The sequence below is a fragment of the Cottoperca gobio genome, chromosome 9 (genome assembly GCF_900634415.1).
Source record: "Cottoperca gobio chromosome 9, fCotGob3.1, whole genome shotgun sequence".
Taxonomy (NCBI): domain Eukaryota; kingdom Metazoa; phylum Chordata; class Actinopteri; order Perciformes; family Bovichtidae; genus Cottoperca; species Cottoperca gobio.
In genome coordinates this window covers 8,843,886-8,868,972 of record NC_041363.1, presented here as the reverse complement: position 1 = coordinate 8,868,972, position 25,087 = coordinate 8,843,886, and the positions used below count along the sequence as shown (strand labels likewise).

Below are 25,087 nucleotides of genomic sequence, written 5' to 3'. Positions count from 1 at the left end.
CAAGCACTTGGGAAGTAAAAAAACAAACAATGCACAATGTCAAACTGCATGGTCAACATTGTTATAATTAGGTCAACTTTCAAAGGCCTGAAAGGAGATGTTTTACCTGTGATTCACATGCAATAAACAAAATTAGCATCAGTACCATGTCCAAAAGTGTACCAGAGTTTGTCTACTGTATATATATGACTGTTTCCACACTGTGTTTGGCTGTGTGTTGATGTGTATGTGCGTGCCCACCTCCTGGCATACACGGTACTGGTCGATGGCCCAGACGGTTGGCACGTGGGTGGCAAGCAGCTGATACTGTGTGAGGGTGGCATTGCAGGCCCGGGCACAGATTAGCCTGGTCTTGCCTACTGCATTATCCCCTACCACCACACATTTAATAGTTTCCACATTGGGCCGCTCATAGTCTGTGTCTATATCCATGGAGAGGGCCCTGGAGAATAGGAGAAAGAGAGAGAGAGAAAGAAAAAGAGGTTAATTCAATACTCGTGGAAAATTAAATTCACATTGATAACACATCCCAGGAGGAATGACACTGTATTTCGACAATGAAAGCAACCGGCACTAGGCACAGTAGCTTCTAATTCTTGCACAGTCCAAACTAGGGAAGCTTTGTAAAGGCTCTAAGCCCCCGTAGCTGTACTGACCAGTATACAGAGACTTCTGCCAAACTCCTCAACATAACACATGGTTCGCAGGCTGAGGAATGGAGGGACCGCAGAGCTATTTCTGTAACAGCACAGAGAGAGAGAAAGACAAAAAGAGAGAGACTTCCCTTGAGCTCACTGTCCTTTCCTCTCCTTGTCTGTCTTTCCCCCTATCTGTTCCACTTTTGATGTATTGATAGCATCTTTGCTACAGAGAAAACATAATGCATACTGATGAAACATCTACCTTGGCACCACAAGAGACAGATGATAAAATCCCTCATTGAGGCATGTGTAATGAACTTTTTAGGTCATTCAGGAGCTCAAGGGGAGATGTGCATCATCTGTTGGGGGTCAAACGTATTTACTGTAGGCAGAGGGGTAAAAAACTCTGTTGTTGCATGTTTGACCACCTGTCAACTGCAGACTTAACCGTAGCACAAGACAGAGGTGGTTATGTGGCTATCTACACGGCTCAACTGACTTCCTCTCTTAAAATCACACATCCCTGTGAAAAGCTTATCAAAATCCCCTTTCTATAAACTGCTTACAAACATGTCTGAAATGTCAAAACACATGTTAATACCAATTTCTATTGCATAACCAGAACACAACCCCACACACATACACATACACAAACACACAGTCAGACCTGTAGTCAGCTAATCAGTCCATCCGTCCTTGTAACTAGTTCAAAGACCCACCCCAAGGCCCCATAAATAGAGCATCTGAAACATTCATAAAGGCCTTCACTTGCTATTCCATTGACGTGCAACACTTAAGTCCAGCACTGACAGACACCAGCAGCTAAACATGGCATCTATTCATCATCGGACACATGAGCCATGTGTGCACCCTGCTTAACAGCCATGACCTGCTCTCCATGTCCGCACAGACCTCTAACCTTTTCATAATACCACTGCTGCTATATATAATTTATTTCTTCCACAGAGACCTCAGGCAATGATTTCCCCTGTCATCATCAACAAGAACATATTTCCTGTCAAAAGGAATCCCAATTACATCAGCCAGGAAGTACAGCACAGAGAGCCTACCTTTGTCTATCTGAAGAAAAGTGTTTGTCAAAGAGGCCGTTGCGGGAATGGTCCATATGGAACAAATAGAAGTGTGCCTTTCATAGTTATAAATACTCTTTTTCCATTGCCACCTGTCTGACTGCGACACCTTCAGAGACACGTACTACAGGTAAAAGAGAGAGACAGAAGAAGCAATAAAAAGTTACCACAGCCTTGCACTTATCCAACAGCTATCTGTGTAATGGTCATGGCATCTGCCAAAGCAGCAGCTCTTAGTGCTGCATTAGGAAAAGAGAAGAGAGATGAGGGCTATGAAGTATGAAGCTTGACATTCTACACAAATGGTTTTGTAACATCCAATAGTATCCATGTAGTAAAGGGGGAGAGAGGATGCACAGTATTAATCCTAGCACTTACAATGCAACAGTAGATAAGCAAAAGGGATTGCACGAGAGACAAGGCAGGGAGGGGATTATTAGAGTCTTAGAGAGAAAGAGAGGGACTGTCAGCCCAACATTAGAATCAGTCAGTCATGCCACCGGGATCAAAAGGCTAAGACCGACAATAACCAATGCCGCTCAGGGGAACATATCGCAGCTTTTCCGGCTGCTACTTTCTGCTGCTTCTCTCTAATGTCAAAAGAGTGAAAGACAGATAGAGAAAAAGAGACAAGAGTACAGTTTAAGATCTTCTACTACTGACCCACGGGAGTCTGGAAGTCAGTATGCATATGGGCATGTGAGCGTGTGTGCGTGTGTGCGTGTGTGCATGTGTGCGTGTGTGTGTGTGTGTGTGTGTGTGTTGTAATGAGCTTAGGGCCGGCTCGGAGCGAGAGTGTGGTCATGCGTCAATCACCACACATAACACAATTATTTAGTGACACACAACTGCACTTTATAGAAATGCACCTGCTCTCAGGTTTACATTTAAACTGCATGAGCTTTTATAAACTTCCAACAATTATTTTTAATTGCATGACTGAAGAATGAGCCGGAGACTGTGAGAGCAGAACAGTGCAGCTCAGATGAGCGGAAAGAGAAGCTGCAAAGCTCGGGTTTCATTTTAAGGCAATGACCTATAGTTAACTGTACACAGACGTCTAGACTTCATCTGCTGGCCAGTGTCATATTCCCAACAAGGCATCAAAGGACGCAGCAAGGGCAAAGAATTGTTGGCATGTAATAAAATAATAACATGTGTGTGTGTGTGAAACAGAATGAGATTCTGTCCCAGTTTTTGTGTGTGTATTTCTGACTCTTATAGTGACATATTGATGGATGTAGGCAAGACCACAGTGGTAGGAACGCTGTGACATGAACTCAAACGCCCACTCAACACAAACACCGACCTTCTGGTTTACTCTGGAATGTCACGAATTGAGTCACAGTGTGTTTTTTGCGCGTGTGTGTGTGTATGTGTTCGGTGCAGGAGGACCAGACAGACAAAGAAGCTCATGCATAATTTGGATAGTGTGCGTCTCAGTATGGCTTTGCTTTAAGGCCAGGGGGGTTTCGTAAGGAGATGGCTTACAGCTCTACCTCATTGCAGTGCCTGGCATCTTTACTCTTGTTTTGTTATACACTTCCTTTCTAAATCCTTTCATTTATCCTTCTGTCTGTCTAGGTCTGTCTGCTTTGTTCCCAGTTGCGCCCACTCAACCATACCATGTCATGCCCCATTTACCCCTTTTATTAGAGGTCAGCCATCTATCCATCCATCTATCAATCTATACATCTGTCTATTTATCCATCTATGACCTCACATTGTTATGTATAGCAATCAAGGAGCAGCATTAAGCAGACAGCCCTCCCACACCCGGTTTGCTTCCCCCTCTGTTATGCAACACCTTTAGCGATCCACTAGCAGCAACTGCTCTTCCCAAAGCCCTCCACCACTTTTTTGTCTTCTTCTTTGGGGCAAGAGTTCAACCCAACACCCTGACAGAGCCGCCTGCCTCTCCGCTTCCTCCACCCAGCCCTGAAAAACAATAATGACCCCAATAACCCACTTTATACATGGGCCATCACTTGCGCACTCACACAGAGCTATGGGGTTTACACTATCATAGGCTTGACTGCATAGTCAAAGTGTCCATGTGTGTAATTGTTGGAAGAAATGCTACATGTGCATTCATGTATGCAACCTAATTCTTTTAGAACTTTTGTTGTTTGGTCAAAAGTGTGCTCACATGAAAGAAAATGTCTACCTATTCGTACTTGTGTATGCTTTTCGGGTGTGTGTGGGAGTGGGAGTAAAAAGTGTGTGTGTGTTATGTGGGTGTTTGAGACTGCCACAGGCGCAGCTGGCACAGACTGGTTACATAACCTGGTCTATAGCCTCTGCTTGGCTCCCTGGATGGCTGACAACAGTAGACCTCAGACCCACACACACTAGCACAGACATGCATACACACACGCATGTCAGCACCACTGCAGATGTTACTGCTGTTACGGCCCGTAGCAGACGGCGATATGCACACATCAATCCTAATGAATGAGAGAGTCTTTGGGAGCAGCATGTCAGTCTGCTTGTGAAAGCCTTCCTCCACTCTTCTCTTTGCTGCAATAATGCTTTGTAAACACAGGAAGGATCCTCTTGATGCCCTAATTTCCTTTATCCCTCTCCATCTTCCTCCTCCTTCTCCCTTGTCCATATTTTCCACCTACTCTTTCTCTCTATCTCTCTTGCTGTCTCAACTCGTTTCTCTGTATCTTGTTTTTATTTCACGCCCTTATTCTTTCCAGTATCCACTTCAATACATAACACAGTGTTCTGTTCAATATCTCCCAGTATTACTTTTGTGATTCATTTCTCTCACCCATTTTTACTATTTTCTTTTCTAGACTTTTCACCAAAGCTATATAGTCCATGTTATAACATACTGAGTTCAGACCGAGGAGGACACACACATAAAGCATGAAACATACACACAATTGCAAGGTCTATTACCCCCATGTACCTTCCGCTACAGCCTGATACAGGGGTCAGAACATTCAAGGTAGCCATATGATGCTGGCGGACTCTTCTATGTGGGTCTGTCAGTGCTGCACTATGTTATCTCAAAGCTGTTGGCACAGAGTTGGGCATAGTGCCTAACCAGGACAATAAATAGCTCTGTCCTAGATCCATCTGACGTTATACACAATGACAGCCCCAATCATTGATTCATTAACAATAATAGAAGGTCTAAAACCAAATCCAAAAAAGTACCAGGACGTGGAAGGAATATTTAATAGTGCTAAAATAAATAATGAAATGTAGAACAGTTGTTGTTTCCACATAAGGATGGGCCACAGTGACAGGGTGGCAATTAATAGACATCTTTTAAGGAGACAAGTATATTGGACAAAAGACAAGATTTCATAGTATGGAAGTTCTCTTGCCAAATTGTTTACACAACCACATCCTGCAGAAATTATTATTGCTGATGACTGGAAATTAATATATGGTCAGATAAAAACACCTCATGTAGAATATTCTTATTTATTTATTTCCAGGTACAAGTGAAAGGTTTCTTCTCCAGCCACAGCCACCTGCAAATTACAATCCCTACAAAATACAATCCCAATGACGTCATAGCCACAGGATCAGCATTACATTGTGTCTATGTGTGTGCATGTAGTTTTGCGTGCGTGAGTGCAGGTGCATTCTTACAAACTGAGATTATGCACCTATCTGTTACCTATTGTCAGAATTTGTCACAGTTTTGATCCACATGCTTTTCCATCAATGAAAAGCACCTTGAGCGCTCCCTAGTCCCGCAGCCATTCATAACCACCTGGCTCATTCATATTTTTTGGAAACTGATTCAACAAACCAGACAATCTACTGTATTTGCATCCCTGTGTGGAGAAATAAAATACAGGTAATAGGCTATTACACAACGCATTCAGCACGGTGGTAAAATGTGTTTCACACATCTATGTTGTAAAAGGCAGGTGGATATCAGCCTACATCCCAAATTATGCGCTGATAAATCTTGCGTAATGTGCCAAACCCATCCGCTGCACTACAACACTGAATCGAAAGCAGTCTGTTCAGCAAGCGTGGGATCAAAAATAACATCTCTTGCTAAAGTAATGTAATACCTATAACATATAAGAGCCCTTGAGACAATTACATGGACATTATAGAGATTTAAGAGGAGATTAAAAGCCCATTAAGTACTATAAAGTCACCATGACAAGAATTAAATAGGCCTACAGCTGATGATTTCAGAATCTTTAAAGTAAAGGATATTTTAAACGGTGTGTGGATTGCTTTGTGCACATCAATTATCGCATTGGGAGCCTGTGACCCAGTATTGCTGCAGGAGGGATGCCTACCTTCCGACGGTTCCGGAATTGACCCACATGCCACTCGGCTGGTGGTACAGCCGGTCACTCAAACCGGACAAAGACGCGCAGAGAATGATGAGGTGGTCACGGTGGTCCCGTTGTTTTAAAAAGAGCACATATAACTGCAGGACCTCTGCCCTTTCACATCCTCTCCTCTTAGTTCCCCTCGCTGCCTCCTTAATCCAGCGTCTCAAAGTACTCAACAAGTATCGATTCGCTGCTGCAGACCTGATATAACGTTGTTGTGGTTTTAAACGGAGCACTTTTTAGAATAAATTGCAAACATAACTGTCCTAAATATATTTTTGGTCTGAGTCACCTCCTTTTCTGTTGTTGTTTCCCCAGCTGATTTCATCGGAGGCACGCCTCCACGACTGCGCGTCACGAGACAAGTAGCCCAACTCATCTTGTGCTGCGTTCAGGTGCTGTCACAGTAAAATACATTTGGGGTAGAATGTCGACCTTAAGCAATTTCCATTGTAATCAATACCCCAGCTGCTGGGCTATGACATATTTGGAGTAGACTAGAAAGCATAGAAGACATTAATGGTAAGAAAATTTGATATTTAAAAAATGTTGGGTTGTGATTCAGAAATCAAATTCAACCTCAGACGTTTACATTTTCTCTTGCATTGTCAGCTTTGTTGTGCTGTGTGTTTTGGGGCTATAGAACAGCCACCAAGTAGCTTTTAATAATATAAATATCACCTGACATAAACGGCTGAACACTCAAAACAAGTTATATTTAAGACTTAAGAAACCGGATGTCGGAGCTGAAAATGACCACTTTAAGGTCTCGTGAAAGACTAGGACACAGGAGCCAATCATATCCTGCAAAGATGATAGTATCCACGCCCCGAAACTGTGCTCTTTCCATCCTGTTAACTCAATACATCCCGCAAAGCATGCTGCCTTTTGTTGATGGAGCATTCCCATCCACCGCTGTGCTTGTTGTAGACTCTGTCATTACGACTCTCATTATTATTTAAACACGAGGATAGGGCACTTTAAAATTAAAATAAATAAAAAAGGCATGGCAAACATTAAGCAATATGAATAAAAATTATTGTTTACATTTCGAAAAATATAAACATTCATCAGATGGCTTGCTTAATTGTTCCTTTAATCCTTGCTCCTACACTTAGTCATCCCTTATCCAAACCAAAATCCAGATAAATGATGCGATAGTGTAGTTATTACTCATGGGCAATGGAGAGATGTTTTCTTCTATGGTTATTCTTGGTATTCAGGCATAGCAACTAGCTACCACATAGCAACACTTGTGTATTGCTACAAAAGCCAATACAGGAGCCAAGAAAAAAGGCAGATCATGGATTGCTGTTGATATTACCCAGCCTTCTTATACTTCACATTTTTCCAAGATCTCGATGTCTGGGAATTCATTTCTGGAATGTTAAGCTGTACCAGAGAAGAACAATGCTGCCATGTTGCCAGGAGGTAAAAATACCTCAGTATTCTGCCAGCAGAGCTATTTTTGACTTTCAACTTAAATCTTTTGTAAATGTGATGTTATCCATCTGAAGACTTTGCCCAGGCATGTTTTTACAGGAGACAGGAGCCTTCTTCTAAGTCAATCTGCCTTTCATTAAAGCCATGCCTGCAATTCTAGACAAGATGTGGAATTTGTATTAGATTGCAGTTGATCTTACAATTCATTTTGGACATGTTGCAGTGATTGGCCAAGTGGGACCATGGACAGTCTGATCTACCAAGTTCCTTTCATGACTGTGGAAGACTGAAGACAGACATCTACTGGAATAATTTGGTACTGACCTCTCTGAAACAAAGGAGGTACAGTATAAACACTCTCTGCCAGATTATGTCAGTGTTGTCACTCAGGGCCACTGCACCGATAGCCTTTACCTTTGTGTAAAATCCATAGTGTAGCAGCAGTGGCTGCCAGACTATACGCATGCAGTGAAAGAGTGTAATAAAGTAGAATAATGCTATAGCTAACCACAAGTCTTCTACCTGACCCTTCTGCTCCTCAGTCTATCCCCACAAACACATAATGTTTTCATGTATGTTGCACACATGCAATAACACAACACCAACAACACTGTTAAGTGAACAGGAGTTTAATGTGCAACCAAGTGGAGATGTCTTTTTATATATCTGTTTGTCCAGTGTTGTCTTGAAGCCCTGAGAAAACTCCGGCCCCTGACCTGGCTGGCATTGCCAGAATGAAACAGCATGAAAGATGGGCTGGAATGCTGCTGCAGAAAGCAGGAGTTCAACAGCACTGGCACTGAGAGGGCTCAGAAATGTGGAGAGGCGGCCCCTTTGTTGGAGTTGTGTACTTGTGAGAGAACTCTCAAGCAGCACAGGCTGAGCTCATGTCTGGCCTTTCCAGCTACAGTAGTACGGAAAGGACTGAGTGGCTTTGTTTACAAGCTTTATCGCTCTTTTATTAACTGTGTGGGAAGACTACTCCCATTGCTTTTACACTTTGGTGAGATTAAAGTTGGGAGAATGAACTGAGATCATTCTTTGGCATAACTACCTCGACAAGGAGTGTCCTGCTGCTTGGACAAATACTTAGTCGAGTCTGCAATATATTCATCGCCATCCAATGTTCCTCAAGTCTTATTGAAGGATTGAATTAGTTTATTTAAATGAAAACTTTTCATTCAAGTTCAGTGAATCACAATTTTCAGTTTACCTTTTGCAAATGCCTTCATCAATAATGCAATCAACGATCCACCATTCAAAAAGATGGGACGCCCGTTCTCACAGAACCATTGCTGCTGTTTCAGTCAAATGCTCTACTTGTTCACATTATGGTGGAAGTGAAAAACTTTGGGCTCAGATGGATTGATTTCAGATGACATCATTAGTTTATTTAATACTAAAGGGCCTATGCCTATATACGACATTCAGGGCATTAATATAGCAGCAAACAACTATTTTCTAAGCAAAAATAGTGTGGTAACGTCATCCTTAGCAAAGAATGCATGTGAGTCCTTGTTTGTGTTTTGTGTGAGAAACTTTAAGCAATGGATATCAGGTATTATTTTAATGACCGTAGAGCACTTTGGATTGAAACTCTTCCCCTCATCTCATCCCCTCCTGTCCACCATTCCACTGACCCTATTCTCACCCCTACTGCTCGCCCAAATATCCAACAGGCCCGCACACCCCCTGCCTCAGTACTGTACTGGAACTCTTCTAAAGCTGTCAAAACACCCAGCTTCTCACACTCCCTGCGTCCACAGAGAGTTTGCCTCAAACACACACAGTCCCAAGCGCTAATAAACACACACACACACACACACATGCAACACACACTCAATGAAAAACAGTATACATGCAGCCCTGTACACTGACACAAGTAGGTCAGAGCTGCAGTGGGTCTTCCAAACAGTCCTCGAGCACCATGGAACTGATAACAGTATCAAAGATTAAATTCTACCTTCAACCCGGGGACACACACACACACATGAACAAACATTATATACCACATGCATGTATGTAGATCTACAGTATAAGATCATTTGCTTGTTTGTTTGGCAGGATGATGCATTTTTTTGTTTGCAGAGGGACAAGAAAAAATGCATCAAAAGAAGAATTTCAATTTGTTGCTTAGAAGTCAAAGGTGAAGGGTGAGAATGGAATCACTGGAGGCTAAAGAAATGAGCCTGGGGAAAACTGGCATTCCTAAACGAGCAGTGGTAGAAGAACAGTAAGAACACAGAAACACACATACATCTATGTCAATCTCTGACTTTGAATCTGCTTTTCATTCCCACTCTTAATCTCTCACTCCCTCTCTTTCCCTCACACACACACACACACACACACACACACACACACACACACACACACACACAGACACACACACACACACACACACACACACACACACACACACACACACACACACACACACACACACACACACACATATACACACTTTGACATGGAGAGGTGGCTGGGATGTGTTGCTGTAGAGCCGGCACCCTGGCATGAAACAGAGTGTTTTGTAACAGCCGTCCTATTTGGCGATGGGTGATGGGCATGTTAGCAGAGTGTGAGTTTAAGTGAAAAACATTCAACGCTAGATAAGGCCTGAGAGAAAGTACAGAAAGAGACGGACAGACAAAGTGCAAGCGAGAGAGAGGCCGGGGATATTGTTTACTTACTAAATTATCAGTAGATTGTCTCATCTACAGTCAGTTTGAAAACTCCATGTATGTGACCAGCTGTTGTTGTCTCATTATATCCTAAGGAAGACATATCACTTCATTGCTCACCACAGAAATAGAAAAACATTACAATGGAGTAAAAGGCTACAGCACGTTAGTCAAAAGTTAGTGAATGTAATCATTCTTGAATACGATTGTATAACTATAACATACATGTTATGCCTTGTTAAAACAGATCCAATATAAAAAAATGTATGTGTAGGTTTAATGTATTTCATCTCAAAAAGGCTGAATTAGACCAGGTAACTAACATTTTGTTGTTATCTGTTATCTGTTATTTATGGACCCTTCAGGAGGACCAGAGACCTGAAAATGTCACTGTCCAATTTCAAAGTCAACCAATTAGCCACATTTTTATTTAAAATGACCAAATGTTTGTAATTTCTTTACTCTAATGTCCATATTAAGGGATTAAGTTTTGGGCAGCATTTTGTCTTTAAAGAAAGAAAATATAAAATATGAATTTGACCTTGAAGATGTGTGCACCCTGTTGTAATACTGAATCAGATCTGCCCCCAAAACAAATTATGGATTCAAAGAAAAAGTCTGTATGATAAAGTTGTATGAGCTATTATACTTAAACCAAGTTTTCCAGGATCCCAAACAGAATCTAAAAGTTAAAACAATTTCTGTTGACATACTAGTCATTAGGTATTATCCCCATGCAGAATGAGTAATGACGGTCAGTTTGTCAGTCTGTGTCTCTAGCTGCAGATAATCGTTCGCTGACTATAATACTGAGGAACCAGCAGGTCAAGTCTGTGCTGGTGATGATGGTGGAATATGATGGGAATGTAAAGTGACTTGACCTGGGGTCAGGCTAGAGGTGGGAATAGCTGAACCGAAGGGAAGAATGGAGAGTGGAATGAGTGAGTGTGTGAGTGTGGGGGTGTTTCTGTGTGCTTAACTGCCCACTGTCCACTTGAGAATAAGCAGATCTCTGATTATGATATTAATGCCAACTTAAATGTTTCCCAGAGAGGTGCCTGGCTTTCACAAAGTAGTGCCTGGGGTGAACAAGAGCACAGCACTGCATATTCCTCACTGTCCATAACTAGCTGCCCTCAGTATGCCCATCTAGAGTCATGTGGCATCCGGCACGCCCAACCACTACCAACAACAGCACATCTGCCACCATCAGCCCATACAGTACCCACATCAAGTTACCCCAGCTTTCTTGAGGCTATAGTTTTCTTGGCATGGCCTCAAAAAACATCTGAGAGTGCTGTGTAGGAAACACTTTGGTGAGAAACTCCAGTGATACTGTGGGCTTTTTGTTTGACGATTGTTTTTCTGTTGATTTAAAAACCCTTCTCTGTCAATTCAAGCCCGTTTCATCCAAAATCACAACCTAAGACAAGCGAGTGACTGGCGATAAACAAAGTGGATGGGGTGTTTTGAGAGGTTTGAGTGGATGCTCTGAATTCTTGACTGACACAAATCTGCTTCTAAAGACAAACTGTGAATAGCAAATACATAATGTACTGTCTGCATTCTGACTTGAGGGGATTGTGGTTGCACAGGCATGTTTTACTTGACTTGCTATACCCAAGTTCATGTACAGACACATAAAGACATACACTCTCGCACAAAAAACTTGACTGACTCTTGATTTTTGCATCAAAGCATATATGCAGACACAAATAAAAAAGGCTCTTCCACAAACAAACATAGTTTTACAATACGTACACACACAAATAAATACACACGCACACTCTCTGCTGGATAGAGACAAACAGGTCAGTAGAGGTGCCTCTTAAGCTGTGACTGTCAAATGGCAGGGGTAATCTTATTAAGGCTCTCTTCAGCTGCTGGTCCAAACTCTTAAAGTGATAGTTCATTTTGCTGGAAGATTAGCACATTTAAGTGTGGCCCTTTTATTGGGGGAAGTAGTGTCCTGTTTAAGCACAGGTTATACTGTATTGTATTGTATTATATGTATGTGTTTTACACTAGAATAGATTCTCCAAGATTGCAAGCAAATGGAGATGGCGATTTAAATATCTATTTAGTGGTCCACGTAGATTCTGTAAAGATCACAGTGGCTGATTGACTCATAAGGGAGCATATGTACTAAATGGTGTGGCTAATGCTCCAGCAAAGTGAAAGATCACTTTAATTACCTTTGGAAGTGAGTGCTGAGCCAGTTAGAGGGCTTGGCAGATTCATTGGCTGTGCATGCCTGAGGGTATTATAGGGATGAATATGAGCTAGGTGCTTAGGTCAAGGGTCTGGATGGAAATGACGTCAAGATGAAGTGTGAGGTAGAGACAGATATGGAAATAGCGATGGAGGAAGGACGTGGATAAAAGAGCAGAGCTCAGGCTATGAGAGCTCATTTAGGTGAGCAAGGGAACAGACATCAACAGGTCTTAGTCTATATGGACTGCAGAAGCAGCTGAAGACTACAACTATAGAAGGTCTGATGGGATCTTGTGGGAAGATCAGTGGGCCTGGTCTAAAATCACTACGGAAACTTGAAGGCTATCGTCCAATATTACCCAGGTTGAGAATTTAAATACCAAAGTTTATGATTTAAATATATATCATCAATGCATCTGTAAACAAAAGTATGATTCAGTATTCATCTACACTTTCCATAAAGATGTTGGACTACACATCCGATGGCAGGAAGACACTGAACACTGAAGAATAAAGAACAGACCCAGGATTGGTACTTGATGGTGGGATTTTGACTCACAGAGGTCATAGAAATGTCAAACATCTCTGCTACATCACAAGTTTAACAAGTGTAATCCACTGAACATGTTCTTTATGCCACATCTGATTAGATTTATAACACTTACTCTCCAGATACACCGTGGGTTCAATGTCAGTGTGAAATTGATATCCATGTAATCCACCAGATATATTCCCCAGTAACTTCCTCCTTTTAGTAAATCCGCAGGGATAAGAGGGAAGCTTATCATGGACTACCTGCAAAGTGCATTAAATATTTTGTCCCTGGAGCTCATTAATATGGTAGTAGGCAGGAAAAGGTAAATGGATGAGATATTAGAAATACTTTTTTTGGTTTATGTAAAACAACATCGCTGAATTAAATACAAACTGCTGTAGGTTGAATCCTACCTTTTCTAGTATTTACTTTAGTATGGCCTATTGTGGCATTTGCCCAAATAGATGATTCCTGTTCTATGATTTCTTTTCTTTTTCTGAATAACAATTGAATGCCGGTAAAAAAGGTCCAAAATAAAAGCCCATTCTCTTTTATTTAAGGTACTGAAGGTACCAAACTCTTTAAGAGCATTATTGACCAGCCCACAAATGGCAGATCAATAGTGGTCAAATACAAAGTACTGTAATTTGTCATCCGCCAGGAGGTTTTTACAACAATACATGTAATCTATTATAGGCGTTGACACCTCACTGCTACCTGTGGTGATTGGGAATGTTGGTAACCTCTCTGAACCTCAGACAGGTCCGCAGGCACTCTCACACTCTGGTGAGGATGTATCAGTGTAAACTTTGGACTGGGGTTGAGATCAGAAAACAAACAGGAAAAGGTCAGGGAGGGCGCATGGAGCTCTCATAGCTCACAAGCATAGGACAGAAAAAGATGAATCTCCTTTGCTTGTTTAAGTTGCACTCATCTGGTAATACATAAATATACAGGGACAGCCCTATTGCTATTGTAGGGACAGCCCTATAATTAATTAATAATATATAAAATGGAGTGACCAAAGTTATGACCAATGTGACAGTAACCAGGAGAAGGTGCACGCAGCAGCAAAGGAAAAATGCTAGGGTTGCGAGGAGAGAGATGTATTTGGCCTGGACACAGGTCAGTGAGTATTCCAGAAACAGCCTGATCAAACAGAGACTGCAGCCAAGCCAAACACCTCTGGACTTCAGTCTGGCACAGAGCAGCAGAGATCACACTGTACACAGTCAGTACATCAACCCAGCACACTCTGCAAATTACAGTATAACCTTTTTGGTTTGTGACCATGCAAAGTCTACCTGGAACCCCTCATTACAGGTTGCATATGTCCATCAGGGGTGACCGGTTGAACTAAAGAGTCATTTGTGTTCATAATGATATTTGAATAAAATGTATAGGCGTAAGGACATAAAATCATGAAGCAGAAATAAAGCAGAAACTAGGGAAGTCTCCCAGGTTGAGAACTACTGCTCTATAGGCCTTGACACCTACAGCCTTGTGTGCTGCTTTAATCAACTGATAAGATACAATACATCAGTATTGATGTATGTTGCCAGATACATAAATGTAGTAAATTGTAGTATGTAACTGTTTTATTTAGTTGTAAAATGTATTTAACTGTTAAATATCTTTCCTCAATGCATTTATGCTGTCACAAATCTATAAAAAAATTAATTTGATGATTGGGTGTTAATGTACTTTAATATCTACCAATATGTTGTCATTTTTCAACATGGCAGATACTAAATATCTATACTGGTATCAGGCTAAGAAATCCAGTATCAGTCTGCCACTATTGAAAAAACACTGTTGCTCACAGATACAGAAATAGAGAGGAGGAAATGGAGGGGAGGGAAAAAACAGGAGTCTAAAAAGCAAAAATCACAGACAGACTGAGACGCAGACAGACAAATAAACCACATAATAGAGAGCTGAGGCATAACAGGAAGGGCCTTTGTTGTGTTTACTTCAAATAGCAATTGCATGTTGTTTATCCATTCTGTTAGTTAGAGTTCCTCATATTGTATTGCACTTACACAAACAAAAACAGACCTGCTGTGAGGTGAAAACCTTGCATCTCACTGACAGAGCAAATCAGAAATGTATTTATCTCAATGGCAATGCAATTTTTATTTTTATCCAATAGGGCTTTGAGTGAGTTCTTATAACCCTGAGAGGTCAAAGCATTTTCTCAGACAGTAGAGGAGCTATGTAATCCCTCAAATATAGAGATACAATTTCCACTTCACAGCAGGGGAATGCAATGAACTACATACTGTTGGAACCTGTCAACAATGGAGGTCAACATGCATCTACAATTGCGGAAATATCGTTAAACATGACGGCACATGCATGCACACACATGCTCATGCTTAACTGATACAGTATGCACAGGAGGCATCCTAAAATAGTGTGATGGAAAAATCTATACTGGTGTCCGGGTTATTTCCGCACTGCTGCATCGTGAGCCGGTGATACGACCGGCATACAATAGACATCTCACACTGTGATCACATGTCATTCATTTGCCAAGCTGCAGCCCCACCACACAGGCTTTAATCATTTGAAAAAGAGCAAGGGGCAACGGGGTGGAAGCTCTTTTGGAAGGTGCATTACTGTTGATCCCAGCTAATCCAAACCACTTGTGAACAGAGGTCATTCAGGCGAGAAAGAAATATTCAGATAAGACGCAAGACGCGATAAGATACTCTTGGAATTTATATAAGCAAAATGTAACATTTAAATATCTCAAAATGTTGTGTACACATGGCTTTTAACCATTAATAAACAGTTTGTCCCTACTGTATTATTGATCATTGTGGCGAGGGGGAAGTGAAAAGCAATTTAACAGCCATAATGGAGCATAACAACACTCAGGAATCCAATAGTTCTCTATAACATGACCTGATTGATTAAATATTTATGTTAAATATAATGATGTATTCTAGTGAGAGACAGAGAGAGAGAAACAAAGAGGGAGATTATTTTCTACTGCCAGACTATATTCCAATTTAAAAATTGTCTGACCTTAGATGACCTTGATGGATTTACAAAGTGATGTATTATCTAGATTAATCTATATATGAGCTGCAACTCACAAAATACTAGAGACCTCCTTGTGATGGGATCACAACAGCTGCGACGCCAAATTGGGCGGGGGTAGCGCCCTTGTTCGGACCGCAACCATCTTCGAACTCTGCCTTTATTTTGATCTCAATTAAACACCTGTAAAGTTTCGTGTCTGCATCTTTCACAGTTGTGACGTTATGGCAGTGACAAAATCTGTCACCAGTTTGACAGAAATATAAATACCTGACAACAAATTACACACACAGACACAAGATATAAACAATACCAGGGTTGCAGTTCCGGCTGTTAATTACCAGTGTGTGGCCCTTGAATTGATTTACAGTTACAAATATGGTTTCTTTCCATATCATCATGCTTACTCTGAGTTTAATTTCCATTGTACTCTCATTTATTGTAAGATTAAAAAAAGCAGACAACCAACATGACTTTTGTGCTCTATGCTTTTTTTCCCCCTTCAATATATTTTATAATTAAGGGTTCCTGAAGTATGCAATGAATAAAAATAGATCTAAGCTGAAACTGGCTAACCAAACCACATAATATATGGTGAGTCAATTTCAGATTTTAATGGGGAGTAAACCACAGAGAGCCAGACAAACATTGACTGGGATGATGACAGAACTATCATCTGCAACTTGCTACCCTCTGTTAGCAAATCTGATTCATCCATTCTAGTGTGTGTGTGTGTGTGTGTGTGTGTGTGTGTGTGTGTGTGTGTGTGTGTGTGTGTGTGTGTGTGTGTGTGTGTGTGTGTGTGTGTGTGTGTGTGCGTCTGCATGTGTGTGTGTGTGCGTGTGTGTGGGCGTGCGTGCGTGCATGTATGTGTGTGTGAGAAAGAGGGAAAGAGACAGAGACAGAGAGTGTCAGTCAGGTTGCATCAGTCTCCTGAAGCTGCAAAAATCCGGCAGCCCTCGCTCAGATGACATGTGGGCGATTACAAGTGCAAAGACAACAATGTATAAAAATAGATAAAGGGAAACACCTCAACCTGTGGACGCATACAATCACACGCACCCACACACACATACTTAAACAATTACGGATAAAGATCCTGTGGTTTCATCAGTGCCTTGGCCAATTCTGAAACTGGTCTGACCCTGATTAGCAGGAATGGCACCCTTGGGCGTTTCTCCTCGAACCACAGATTAGTTTAAAGCCTCCAGCTCTTACTAGAGAAGAGACAGAGGCACGTGCACAAGCAGACATCATATGCATGTGTCAATGTGTGTCTATATAAAAGTGTTGTGGGTTTGGGAGTTAATGAGTTTCTCTGTGTGCCTCTGAGTCATTGTGTTTGTATCTGTGCATGGCTGTATGTATGAGTTTGGGTGTGTTGGAAGATCTTTTGATGTATCCTTATAATGCTGTTAGGGTGTGGGGAAGGCAGAGTAAGGAGCGGTGTAAGAGAAAAATGTATCACGAGACCATAGTGTGTACAATAAGCAACAGAGGAAACACAGAAGCAGCTGAGGTCCTAGAAAACCTAAAGACACCACCTAAATATTGTTCTCCATCCTATTTAGAAGTGTCCAATTAACACCAGCTATTAGTGTTAAAATGGCATGAAGGCAAATGTCTACGTGACATTGAACACGCGGTGGCAACTCCCAGAACTCTCACACTCTCTATTTCTCTCTCTCTCTCTCTCTCTCTTTTCTCACTTGGACAAACAAGAAAACAGAGCTTTGAACCAACTCTCTTTCTCTCACCCAAGCACAACCAATCACGGCTGTTGCTGAGGGTGCTGATTGGGGTTTCTTAATTCTCAATTAATGAAAGTCACCACCACTGAATAGTGTCTGTGATGGGATGCGAGTTATTACAGGAAGGAAGGCAGGTGGATAGACAGGCAGACAAGATGTAAAAAACTAAGCGGAAGATAAAGAGAATGACAACCGAGGCTTGCAGACATTGAAAATGAGAGGCGCGGGAGATTACCACTGCGTGTGAACAGCACAGAAGCCAGACATATGGAGCTGTTTGCTCCCACACAGACATGGGAAGTGCTTAGTGCATGGGTCAGCTTCCTAAGTCCTGTAGAGGAGGCGAGGACAACCACACCCGTACAAAGACGCTCGCAGCACACACACACAACAACCTTTATAAAACCCTCAGACAACCTCCTATGGTGTGAAATCTGTGATTGCAGAACACACTTGAATACCTTGTTGGCATATTCTCAGTCATATGAATTTGGAGCCAATTCACCCAAGGGGATCGGCTTTCTGCCACAAACGTGAGGAGCAGATGCTAAAGAAAAAGACAGCCAGGGATCAAATTGCATACAGAGATGCACACATACAAAAATATCCATGCATAATGACACGCAGATGCACAGGAAGATATATTTGTTGAAGTGATACATCCACAACACCATGATACACAGAAGTACACACACATGGACATAAATAGAGAGGAGCTACAGCCAAGCAACCAAGCTGTGCCTATTGGTGGTGGCATAACATGATGTCTCTTTCTAAACACACATGCAGACACACACACACACACACACACACACACACACACACACACACACACACACACACACACACACACACACACGCAAGTACCCACGAACATAAACTCTGTAAGAAAGTAGAATGAAATATCCAAATGTGATTTATTCTGTGTGTGTGTGTGTGTGTGTGTGTGTGTGTGTGTGTGTGTGTGTGTGTGTGTGTGTGTGTGTGTGTGTGTTATATACTGTCTGTGTGGGTTAAGGAGAGAAAAAGCAACCTTTATGAGCTATTAATGATTAAAAGTGTGCGTATTGGCAAATGTGAGTTTCTAGGCTAAAACCTCAAAGCCCCAGTCGATCCACCAGCCATCTTCTTTAAAGAGCAGCCCCGTTCCTCTTCAGCTGGCATGCTACCTGACCATGACCCTATCAGGCTTGTGGTAATTTGTCATTTTGAAGCCACACAATGTCATCATGAGAACATGTGTGCAGGCAGAGTTACCTACAGGTGCACAGAACCTGAGGGACATCAAGTGACACTAAGAAACAACCACGAGAGAAACGAGTTTTTGTGGTGGATTTAAGAAACTATTTTGACATAAAGAAAATTTAAATCTGAAAGCACTGATCATGGCAAAAAGGAAGCGATTCTTGCTGCGTACAAACCCTTGATCCAGAACTCTTTTCCCATATTGTGTCAACAGTGAGTTTGTGTAATGAGCCTCTTTATCAGTGCAGCCGTCCAGGGTCTCTGAACACAACCTCCTGTCCGACCCTGGCCTCAGCCCAGCTCGGAGCTATCTGAGTGGCCACGACCGGATGAAGACACCCTCTCTGAAATGTCTCTTATCTCCTCTCGCACTCTTGATCCGACCCTGCCCTGTCCTGTCCTCACTGGCAACACGACACCTCCTTATCCAAGTCTCTCACCACACACAAACAGCTCATTCCCCTTACACATGAGCTGTCTGTAAAGGTATGATTTACTTCCTGCATACATGAAATTAAGATGATGTACAAAAAATAGTTGCAGGCATTTGTGTTTGATTTATTAATATTGTTTTTATTGTTTAGTAGACCAAAGTAATGATGACATCTGTAATTCATACCAGCTGCAGAGGCCTATAAAGCTGATCACACTCAGTCTCACACACATACAGTAAAAACAGAGAGAGTGCGAGAGACACAGTCCAGCAGATAACCACATTACAGGAAGTTAAGACAGATGTTCAAAGAACTTTACATATGGATTTGGTTGTGAAAGAGTTGTTTTTGTTCTTCTGAGAAACTAACAATCCTTTTTCATCAAGAAGGAGGAAGGTTAACTGTTTCTGGGGGGTTTTTCTATTTAAATCCCTTTGTTACAATTTTTTTGGTATAAACTTAGAACAGGAAGCAGGGGAAAATGTGAGGTTTTGCCCTCTGATTTATCATGTTTACAGTCATGCACTCTAGCGCCTGACATACTCTCTCTTACTCGCTCTTTTCCCAATCTCTTTTTCTCTTTCCCACTCCCTCAGCCTGCCCTGCTCTAGTTTCCCTTAGCAAAAACCCCTTTCGCGTCCCTCTTCCTCAGGATCTGCACTGCTTTTTCCTCAATTATTTCGACCACCCCAGATCAATTTCTTCTTATTCATTTTTAAACAATCTCTCCTTCTCTTCTTTTCCTCTTGTCTTCTCTACTCTTATCTTCTCCAAGCACACAAGGCAACACGTTCCTTAACTTTCCTCTCGCGCTGCTTTCTGCTCTTGCATACACATTCGTTGCTCACTGACACCCTGTTTGAAAAACAACCAAAGAGGCAGCCAATAAGAGAAAAACAAACTGTACAGTTGCCATCACCAGCACAATCACTTGCTTCTCTCTCTCTTTCTCCCTCTCTCTCTCTCTCTCTCTCTCTCTCTCTCTCTCTCTCTCTCTCTCACTCCCCCCCATGTTTTCTCTCTCTCCAAAACTTACTTAAGAGGACAAACATCATGTGGTGCTGGTAAGAAAAGAAGACACTGTTGTACGGTGACTGTGAGTCTCTGTTAGTTTTGTGTTTTTCCCTTTTCTATGTGTGAATTCCTGTGTTGGTTTCCGGGGATGTGCATGTGAGTGTCTTTCAATAAGAAGCAGTTTTGCTCTCTAATAATTACAACTCTCCATCCTTGCATACATACATACACACATGCAGACATATATCCATGCACATACAAACATTACAAACTTTCCTATGCATCTAACAGCCCCCCAGTCATTCTGGATCCAGCTGAGGGGAGGTGTGGGCTCGAAGCAGACTCTGTATATGTGTGTTTATGTGTGCAAGTATATGTGTGCATGTGACCGAATGTGTGTGTGTGTGTGTGTGCGTGTGTGTGTGATATTGCTTAACTCACACAAAGACACAGCTTCTTATATGACTCCCAGCTGTGTGGACTTGGCCCACTAGACGGCCATCCAGCAGCCAGGAATGTTTGGTGTGCAATTCTACTGGAAAGCCCCATTTACCCACACACACACACACACACACACTCACAGCCTCCTCTGGAGACAACCTACTCCTCTGAGAAGGGGCAGACAGAGGGACGGGCCTCACCCAAAAGGAAGAATGGTTCAAATTCCACAGCTGATAAAAAAAAACACAGAGGAGTGGGACAGAGCGGAGGAACTGATGTCAACTCTGTCAGACCATCCCCCCCCACACCCACCATCTGTTCTCTGCTTGCGGTATAGGAAAAACGAAGAGGAAGGAACAAAAACATTAGGAAATATTTTACTCTTGTGGGCATTGTTGGTGTAGCTGAAAACTGGATGCTGTTTTGGCTGTTGTCAGAGAAACCAAGATCCCTCCCATGCTTTGGCCTTTGTGTGCTTTAGCATATACAGTAACTACAGCAGACACTGTTTGGCTCTGAGTGACTCAGCTATGCATTCAACCTGGACTCACTCATCCAGGCTGCAGGTTGCGGAGATATCTGATTCTGTATTTGACCAAGCCAAGCAAAGTAACTTGCTGATTGATTACTGTATCTCCAAAGAGAACCTTATTATGGCAAAGCAAAACTGGGCTTAGCCAAAGAAAGTTATGTAATGCAGCGTTTTTAAAAGAGTGTGTGGTACTTACGGTGAGACGATATTAAGATTGTGGCATTTTAAATATTTTGGTATCATTGAACAACTATAATGTTGATTGCATATATTGTATAATAATACTTATATATATGTATAATCATGAAATGTTTCCATACAATGGTTAGATTTGTTTCTAACATGTTATTTTATTGGGTTATATCCTTTGACTATTCTTTTGTGAGTAGCCATTTTTAACTCAATAGCTCAATACTTGAAGAAAAATAAAAAATAAGACTCAAAGCATAATAGGCAATATAAATGGACACACCCAAATTGATATTTTTAAATGTTTAGTTTGTATACTTGTAAACATATGAAACAATAAGAGGCGTTTTATAACTTCATAAGTTTTTGCAAATGTAGGCATCAGACAAAAGACAGTCCAACTCTAAGATGCCTTACGGCGTCTTTTTACGGGGTGTTTTCTCCCAAACAGGTTAAAAAATACTGTCGGGTGCAGAAGCAAATTCAACCTGTGGGTTTGTGTAAAACAACACTGTGAACAACCCAAACTAACTGAACTGTTATGCAACCCTATAGCCAATCTACTCTCATGTGGTCTGCACTGACCGTGTTGTTGCGAGCATATGCTATAGACTACAGTTTACAAGTTAAAACACAGTATCTGTAATAATCCCGTGGCTCCTACCTTTGAAAGACATTCACCTCTGGAATCAGCTCAGGTCTCTCTCCTCTCGACGTCCACTTTCAGTTCACACCTCTCCGCTGCTCTTTTCCCTTCAGTTTATTCTGGGAAGCGCTCGTCTCTTGCTTCTCCCCAATAAACTGCAAGGCACAAACACATGCGATCACTTCAGAGCACTCCGCTGTATGACAACATCTAATCCTAACTCAAATGTATTAACACTTGCTCCGTGTCAGCCTGGACATGAACGTCCTCAAATGATCGGTTTCGTTTCTAAATGCGCGTGTTTGGTGAAGATCTGCCAGAATTGACAGAAGAAAAATACTCCTGACTGTTGCAGCCGAGAGACGCCGGGAGGAATGTAATTACATGAAGACTGCTGCATATTGCAAAAGCAGCAGACATGCTCTTGTTTGCAGGCCCCCGCTTTTGTGCTGTGCGATCTGTCTGGGCTGGTGTCCGCCTGTGGTCCTGATGCGAGTTTTTTCCACGTCCCTTTGTTGTTTCTGTCACACCTACAAGAAGGGAGCATATGGAGGAGGGGACCCTTACCTCGACTTTCTTTTGTCTGTCTGTTTGTTTTTACACAGCAGTGCTGCTCGTCAAAGGCTGGATGAGTCTTTTTCTTAAATATTGATTCGACTCTGACTTCACGTCACATATGCACGATGTATCAGCTCGCATGCCTTTCATCCTCATCGCATCTGTCTGATCCCATCGCTAATGATTTGTACTTATTTTGTTTTTAAATATTTAAAAAAGCATATCCTGAATTAAAAGTCCGTGTGCCTTTTCTTCCACCGTAACACATTTTTGTATCCTAGTCCCCTATCTCACCAAATGTCTCGCCAGAAGTTTAGTTCATGCAGGGTAGTGGGCTGACGCTGCTGTCTGTGTCTCTCCTCTCCTCCCCTTTCCTTCTCTCGTTGTCTCTCCCCAGCGGTGGCAGAGCCCAGTTATGTTTCACTCTAGACCAGCCTTCACCCACAGTAGTCTATGCCAGCGCCTATCAACGAGCACAGTGACGACAGCCTCATTACTAGTCACCACAGTGCCACACCCATCCATTCATAAAGTAGAGAGTGCCAGCCTTCAGGCCGGACAGTGCACACGGTGTGGAGGTAGAAAAGGATGCATCGTATTCCTATAGGGACATATTTGGCTATGATATTCTTTTAGGGACTCAAGTGTTATAAATGTCTCATATTTGTGCGTCTCCTATTGGGAATTTTATCATGATTTTTTAGCACTATCTTAATTAATTCAAGTAATTTTTTCACAAGAATAAAAACCTTAGGCTTTGAGAAACTGTGACCATCATCTGATATTTTATGGACCAAATAATTCATTGATTAATCAAAAAAATATTCGTATGATTACTCAAAAATATTCTTCAGTTGCTACTTTAACCACAATACAGTGTGACTCTTATTGCTGTGATATCAATACACATATTTTCATAAGGTAATATAATGTGAAACATTGCTCAAGAGCACGACAGGAGGGCTGGTGCAGCCGGTCCTTCTTGCTCAGTCTGTCACACTGCTGACTTCATCATATCCACCTGCTCAACCTGCCTGTTTGTGCAAGCTTGCATAACAGGACTTTTACACCTTTGTTTTTATCCTTACAAATACCCACCTGAATTCATTTTGTAATTATTTGGGTGGATGTACAAGTCTAGTCAAGTGCTATTGTGTAGTGCAGTATGTTCCCAACCGTAGGGATTGATGCTACACACAGCCAATGTTTATTACAGATATTGTGGTGTACAGTAGAAACTGTTAATCCTTAGTCCAACATATGCCCTGTGTGTGTGCCCTGTATGTGTTATTTAGACAGTCTAGTTACCCAGCTTGTACTGCATCTCATCAATGTTGATATGTAGACATTTCTATAAATTCAAGGAAGATTAAATGTTTTCAACGCATTCTTAAAATTCGTTTTTGGGCTTTTTTTGTGTGCCTTGTATTAGTACAGCCAAAGATAGACAGAAAAGGGAGAGAGAGAGGGGGGGGGGGGGGGGGGGGGACAGCATGCAACAAAGGGCCACGGGTCAGATTTAAACCCAGGCTGCTTCTAAGGACACAGCCTTAGTACATGGGGCTCTATCAGATGAGCTATGGGGGCGCCTTGCTCAAACTCTTCTGACACTGTACAACCAGCATCTCCTGTGTATCTCCTATGTATCTGCTCTGGAACGATTATCACATGCTGACAATAGCCAGACAGCTTGTGTGAAGCTTAGAGACTCTTGGTGTTTTCAATGTTTTGTTGAACTCTGTTATGGAGATCTAATCAAATTACAAAGTATAAAACTTCCACTCAAAAACCATCAGGGTCAGGGGGTCAATGTAGACAATAAAACAACTTGTTTGTGTGAGCTGTCAGAAAAACATTTTAGAATTAGCCTTCATCAGCATTTCCCAAAAGAAAAGATGAAGTCTGTTCTCTGTGTATGCATGTACTCTGTCTTGGACTTGGCCAAAGCATAAATGTCAGGCTGGGGTTGTGAGAGACCCCTTGTCTCTCACAGATTCTCTCTGACTCCTGCTCAGCCAAGCATCTGAAACAGCCATTGTCCTGTGAAGGCAAGGATGGGGCCTGCCCAGGCTTGCTCGTACCTCAGCGTGCATGCAAGTCCTAAGCAACCATCCTCAGGCTGGGGCCATCAGGTATCGGAGTCATCACACATACACACAGATGCACACTCGCCAGTATAGATGGGTGGTGGAACATCATGCTGTAGCCATGACATGGATACCGTTAGGATTAACTACTACTGTGAGTGCTTCATTTCTATTCTACATACTTTGTTTCCTGTGTTCTGCTGACATTC

At 42.0% G+C, this 25,087-nt stretch overlaps 1 protein-coding gene across 8 annotated transcripts in view; it reads right to left on the bottom strand.

Annotated features, from left to right (window-relative positions):
• rhobtb4 (Rho related BTB domain containing 4) overlaps positions 1 to 23,196 on the bottom strand; it is a 40,336-nt gene extending 17,140 nt beyond the window's left edge. The window contains exons 1-4 of one of the 8 annotated variants that reach the window (XM_029438893.1): positions 1,309 to 1,334; positions 904 to 1,000; positions 657 to 738; positions 241 to 442 (exon numbers count right to left, since the gene is read on the bottom strand). In XM_029438893.1, the coding sequence (XP_029294753.1) occupies positions 241 to 442; positions 657 to 738; positions 904 to 940 (321 nt within the window). In that variant the 5' untranslated portion in view covers positions 941 to 1,000; positions 1,309 to 1,334. The other 7 variants (XM_029438897.1, XM_029438898.1, XM_029438899.1 and 4 more) reach the window with 7 other exon arrangements.
• Between the last annotated feature and the right edge of the window lie 1,891 nt (positions 23,197 to 25,087).